Consider the following 6,323-nt stretch of genomic DNA (forward strand, 5'->3'; position numbering starts at 1 on the left):
AGTCAATCGCAGGGCCACATATACAGACAAACAACCACTCTGTCACTCATTCATTTGGGGCATTCACATTTTTTTTTCCCAATTAACCTGCATGTTTTAGGACTGTGGGAGGAAACTGGAGAATCCGGGGGACCTTATTTCTGAGTAATTACTTATGACAGTGTCATGCAGCCATACAGTGAAAGCTTGGTATTTTTAGCTTAGATTACCGCACTTATAATCTCATTCCAGCTCGTGCCATCGTGTCACTGAAAAGGAGTTTCCTGAAGTGTGTGTGCATGTGTGTGCTTGCTGCTCATGATAATAAGTCAATGAATAAGGAAATAACTTTACAATTATTATTGAGAAATAGTATATAATCCAGCCTACGCTTCACACAACCGTTTCCTTTCTAAATGGCAAGATATAGCTCTTAAATCGTAATGTTATGAAAGAAAAACGAACATGAACGCCTATTAAAATAAGGACAATACAAACAATAGATATCAATTAATATCATTTGGATAGAGTGACAACAACAACATCCAAAACAAAGAGAGGAGATAAGTTTTCTGCTTACTCTTTGCAATATGAAGTTTTTAGGTTTGTCTCTGAAATCCATGTGTCAGGAATGAAGACAATCTGCATGAATGGAGAACTCTGAACGCTGGCTCTATTTCTGGCACTTCTAAGTGGTTGAGAAACTCAATTTTATGCTTTTAAAGATGTACTAAAGTCTACTTGTTAAATCTACTTGTTTAATATTCATTTACTTGCTCCTCTTCTCCAGTTACAGTAGATTACATTTCATGGAAAAACAAACAAGTATGTTATTAAAAAAGAATTTAAATAATTTTGGATTTAAATGTGTCTATAGTTCTGAAAAAAGACAATAAAAAATAAAATCTTATAAACTGATATATTACTGCTACATTTTTTCATCAAGTCAAGTATTACATTCATCATAATAAGTAGAAATATGCCACAATTGTGGCATATTTCTAACCCAAACTCTAACCCTAAATACAGCAAAATATAATTATATATTTTTTTGCAATTGAATGCTCCCATTTCTTTTTTAACATTGTATTAACTTGGAATCAAACAAGTATTGACAAAAAGTGAAAAAAAAAAAATTGAAATCTGCAAGACGTCAACAACAAATCAAATCTCTGGTGCCTTTATTTCCTTCGCTGGTATTATTATTAATCATCCTTTTTTTTGTGCCAGTCAATATTACTGAGACCCTGAATGAACCCTAAAATCCTCAACCTCCAGCCTGGATCAGCCTCCAGTGACCTGTCAGCTCTCACCTGATAGGCCACCATGTTTAGGAAGTAGTTGTAGGCGCCACTGCGGTTCATCCCCTGAGTGGCAGACATGGTGCCTGTGACCTGCTTCTCGTCAGCCACCCCAGCTCTACATTTGCCCATGAATCTTCCAGCACAAGCAGGTTTCCTCAGAGTTCCTGCAAAGATGGCATCCTTACATCCTCAAAGAGGTCAGAACTTCTAACAGGCCCGTGGCTCCTGAAGCAAGACAAAAAAGTAAAATCAGATGGCCCGATCCGGCAGCTCGTCCCTATACGATCCTTATGCTGGATTAGCAAAATATCTGGTCCAACTGGGAGGCTCAGCATGAGCAGCACCGGCTCCCTGTCCAGCCTCACTGCGGAATCAATTGTTTTTCACCCATATCCTGAGTGCTTTGGCTCCACGGCAGTAGGCTGCTGCCAGAGAGGGAGAGCTTGTGGCCAATGCCCGTTGCCCTCCCCCAGCCTCCCCCTGTCCTCAGATTAGGCAGAGCCTGTAAGGGGAGGAGGGGTGAGGAGTAAAGAAGGGGGGCGGTGACAGTGACCATGTGTCCTTCCCATCTGTCCATCCTTCCTCCCCAAAAACTCCCACACACTTGTGTTCTGCTGTACAAACCTGAGAGTAAAGAATCCACCAGACTTAATCCAGTATTACAAATCTCAATAATTATGCTCACCGGCCCAAAACAACTCACCCCAGCATGGGTGTCACTCAGAGAAAGAGGCCAGGGCTGTAATCCCGAGTTATCAGGCCCGCATGACAACCCAGAAACACACAGCACTGTCCGTGATAGATCCACACAAGCAAAATACACACAGGCTCCAATATAAAAGTATGACGTTAGCTGGTTATAAGAGCAGCAATCACCTCATGTGGATTATTGAGCTGAAACTAATATTGATATTTCAGGAAACTCTGGATATTGATAAAAGTCTGATATTGTGGCTGGATTTAAATGTTATAATCAATACCTCACACATTTAAATAGACTGTGACATGCAGCTACAACAAATGTTAGTTGTAACTTTTGACATTTTTCAATTTAATGCTAGAAATATCTTAGTCAGAGAACACATTTTGGTTGGAAATCAAATTAAGTTAAGGATTAAATACAACATAAGACATAAAATAAAACCTAAATCATTATCAACAGCCATTCATTTGGACTGCAGAGGAATATCAGTGTGCTCTGTCTTCAAAATCTAATTCACATAGTTACATTAAATATGCTGACACTGACGTCATAACCTACATTCAACCAAATAGTAATATCTACATTATGGTTGAAGTCCAGTTGGAAATATTGATCCAACAAATGGATGTCATAGTTTGCATATTAAATATTGCTCTGTAAAGTTTTCATAGGAGCAGATAACTTTGCCTGATGTGTAATGATCTTTTTTGTAAAAGATCTGTGAAATTGCCAAGTGTTGTGTTTGAGTTTATTTATCAATTAATGGATTCATCCATGATTTCTGGTCATTTTGTTTGTGATCAACCACTGCCTGTTTAAATTTATACAGATGCACACGTATATTCAAACAAAGTCCAAATTTATTACGACAGATGATTTAGATTTTTGTCTTTTTATCATTGTATGGTGACTTATGCATTATTTTTACTGTTTTCTTCCATTTTATTTTCTATTTTTCGCTTTTTAAACTTGAATATCATACTTTATTGTGTTGAAATAAAGGAAACACCTTCCACCTGCAAAGTATTTTTTGAAGTAACACTTTGTACAATTAAAACACAACATGACATTGAAATGCACCAATTAAAGTGTAGAACTTCATCTTTCAAAATCAGTCATAATTCTTCCTGTGTTTTCTATGTTTCTGCAGTTTGAAACAAGTATTTGATTTGGGACTGACTGTGGTAAACTGTAGCAAGTTGTACTTGCACATCTGACACGCAGATATTTAAAAAAATCACAAATCCAAACAAAATATATCTTATTAAAATTCTTGTAAAAACCTACATGAGACAATGCTTTTAAAATCTGACATTCTTAATCTAAATATGTAAACAATATTTATGAAATATGTGACTGTTACATGTATCTGAAATTATCTGGCTCAGTATTATAGCTTTACAGCGGCCATGAACTGAAACGGTTCGTCTCGTAGATGCAGAAAAGCGCTGAGTGCAAGAAGGGAGGGTCAGATTAGATGTGGGTTAGTGTGCAGAGTCGAGCGCAGGATAATCCTGTCGCCATTCAGCCGACATGACCTTCAACAACCAATGAGACATTAGTAGTTGTAGCTGAAGTGCGTTACTCTCTTTCAGTCAGACAGTCTCATTAAAGTGCAGTCTATTGACCTGGATCTCAACTAGTGCCACACATAATTCATCTGCTGAAAATTAAATATCTGACAGTTTAAGGATAAATGAGCCTTTCTCCATATTTTTTGGATGTAATGTTTTTGCCCGCAGTTAATTCAATTCAATATTCATGCTCCATGAATCATGCTCCCCAGTATTAAAACTTTCAGTGGAAAGACATGCTAAGCCTACAGATGACATTCCAGCAGATATCGGTTTCAAAGTTGATATTCGGGGGAAAGTTTTAACAGCAAGATAAAAATTGATGTTTGAGGTCATTTATCATTTTTTTTCCAGCTATTTTTATAGTTATAGGCATGTTTTGTGAATATTGAAGTAATCATACTTCATTTTTGAGATTTTGTTCATTTATTTAGTTTTTTTTTTTTAACTACTGAGATTTTGGACTTTTGTAGTAATATTCTTGGTAATTTTTTCAGGTTATTCAATGCTTTATTGATTTCCAAGCCATTTCATAGGCATTTTAAGATGAATTTAGATGTGTTTTTTTATCCCATCAAATATTTGATTTTTGTGGAGTAATTTTTCATAACAGATTAAATGATACTTTCTTGACATTACATCCTTTGAAGCAATATGTTGAAATAGAATTAAGTAATCAAGCACACTTGGTGAGTGTTTTTTGAAGATATTCTCATGGTGCTAAAAAACAAAAATTTCAAAAAAACAAATGGAAATTAGGTGTATTGAATTTAGAAAAGATTTCAAATTATTTTTACGTGATTTCCCCAGCTTGCACATCCACAAATAGTGAAGTAAAAAAAGAAATAAAGAAATAACTAATTCCACATGCAAACAGTTTCAGTTGAAATATTACATCAGATTTCACAAGTGAAGGATTTGAGCCAAGTGTCTTTAACACTGGCTGTTTGTGGTTGAGAGCTGCCAGAACACATCCCACTGTCTGCCAGGATTCACCTTCTAGGAACCAAGTCTCAAACAACAGGTTAAATAAGAGGAGAGTTCAGACAGTCGGCTAAGCCTGACAAAGCCAGGGAGTGAAAAGCAGCTTCTAGAAACCCATCCACTGTGGGATTATTAGTGCATTATTAGACTAAACAGAGGGCAACAATAGCAGCAAAGAAGCTCAAGGGGACGCTTGGCATTTAGCATGATCATATAACTTCTCTTTTATATAAAGGTTACAAAGTGTTGGAAGTCAAACATAGCATGGAGAGGAAAAAGCAGAGAAACATTACAAGAAATAAAGTTGAGCGATGGAGAATTACAGGATCAGAGGTTCATGGGAGGACTGGGGTCAAGTAAAGCTATTGCCCTCTAGGTATCTGAGCATTTATTCCTTGCAATAATTTCTTGATACATCTATGAATGTCATATATTTATTGATCCACAATTAATTTCATTAGAGGCTCATTTTTCACTGTTGTTTAAATAATATATTATCCTATTGGTGGTACAGTGGTTTCTTGCTTGGCAACAGCATTTCCCACCAATGATAAGAATGAGGACAATTTGTAACAAAATTACTTAATAGAAAAAATACCCAAGGAGTAATGATTGGAGTTCTCTAATTTCTCTGCAAATTGAGCAACTGTAACATTTCTTACCAACTCCATTCTCATTTTCCAATTATTGTTCAACAATATCATCACCACACGTATTAGTTGGTGAACAAAAAATAAACAAGTAAAGAACTATTCATGAAACTGGTATTACCTAACAAAGAAAACACAATTGCAGATATTTAGCTAATAAAACAGCATGAAGGATCTGATATTTGCATTGATTTTTCTTTAAATTCTGTAAATCAACCTAATGTCTTCTTAAATATTTTAGACATATGGGTTCCTGTTGCTTGTTGAGGGTCAGGCTGATGTAAAACAGACCCCTGCTCTGCCTGTTGGTGACATCTCAGTCCATGATGCTGTAAAGCAGCTTGTCCCTGCAATAAACACATGTTGCTCTGAATGATCCAATCCACTGCGGGCCAGCATTCCTGGGGGCCCCCTTTCTCTTTGACATAATTGCTGTTGCCTTGTGGGAGAGGAGCAAGTGCCAGGCTCGGCAAACAAAAGCAAATTAGTGGATGCACATCGCAGCTTGAGTGAACTATGGTTCAATCTATGGTTTCAATAGGCTTGAACAATAACCACTGGCTTGAAACCAGGCCTTATTATGAAAAAGGCCAGAAAATAAACCTTCATGAGTCATCTGTCTGTTTTTCTGTAAAACTGAGGCCCAAGGGCCTCCGACTATATTTTGACAGTGTTTTGGCTTGTTGCAAACCATTCACATACAGTCACTGCAGGTGATGAACAGTGGCTTTCCAATGAAAGACAATGGAGCCTTTCATTAAAGGGTGACATAACTGTGAGCACAGGAAGTAGAGTAGTGCCAAAAGTTCCAGAGTCTAGAAACAGCTCACCTAAATGCAGACATTTCCTGAAATTGACTGGGTCCATAGATACACTAAGACTGTGTGTGTGTGTGTGGGTGGGGGGGGGGGAGGAGGAGGCATGTGTGCATTTAAGTGTAAATATGTTTACAATGTGTACCATTTGAATGTACACGGTAAGTACTGGGGGGCTTATCAATATTAGAAATTGTGGATTATTCTAACATCAGATGTTAGGAATCATAATTTCATCTTTTCTCTGTACTCTGTACTTTTCTCTGTTAAATTCCGTATTCTTTCTCATTTTGTAGGAATAGTAAGGGAAGCTG

General features: G+C 37.0%; 1 protein-coding gene across 1 annotated transcript in view; it reads right to left on the reverse strand.

Annotated features, from left to right (window-relative positions):
- serinc4 (serine incorporator 4) overlaps positions 1-1,730 on the reverse strand; it is a 27,982-nt gene extending 26,252 nt beyond the window's left edge. Inside the window, exon 1 of the mRNA XM_086143932.1 lies at positions 1,293-1,730. Coding sequence (XP_086000058.1) covers positions 1,293-1,412 — 120 coding nt within the window. The 5' untranslated portion in view covers positions 1,413-1,730. The remainder of the gene's footprint in view (positions 1-1,292) is intronic.
- Positions 1,731-6,323: the final 4,593 nt, after the last annotated feature.

This window comes from Fistularia commersonii, chromosome 3, assembly GCF_037954325.1.
Source record: "Fistularia commersonii isolate RoL2024-O1a breed Wild chromosome 3, RoL_Fcom_v1.0, whole genome shotgun sequence".
Lineage (NCBI taxonomy): Eukaryota > Metazoa > Chordata > Actinopteri > Syngnathiformes > Fistulariidae > Fistularia > Fistularia commersonii.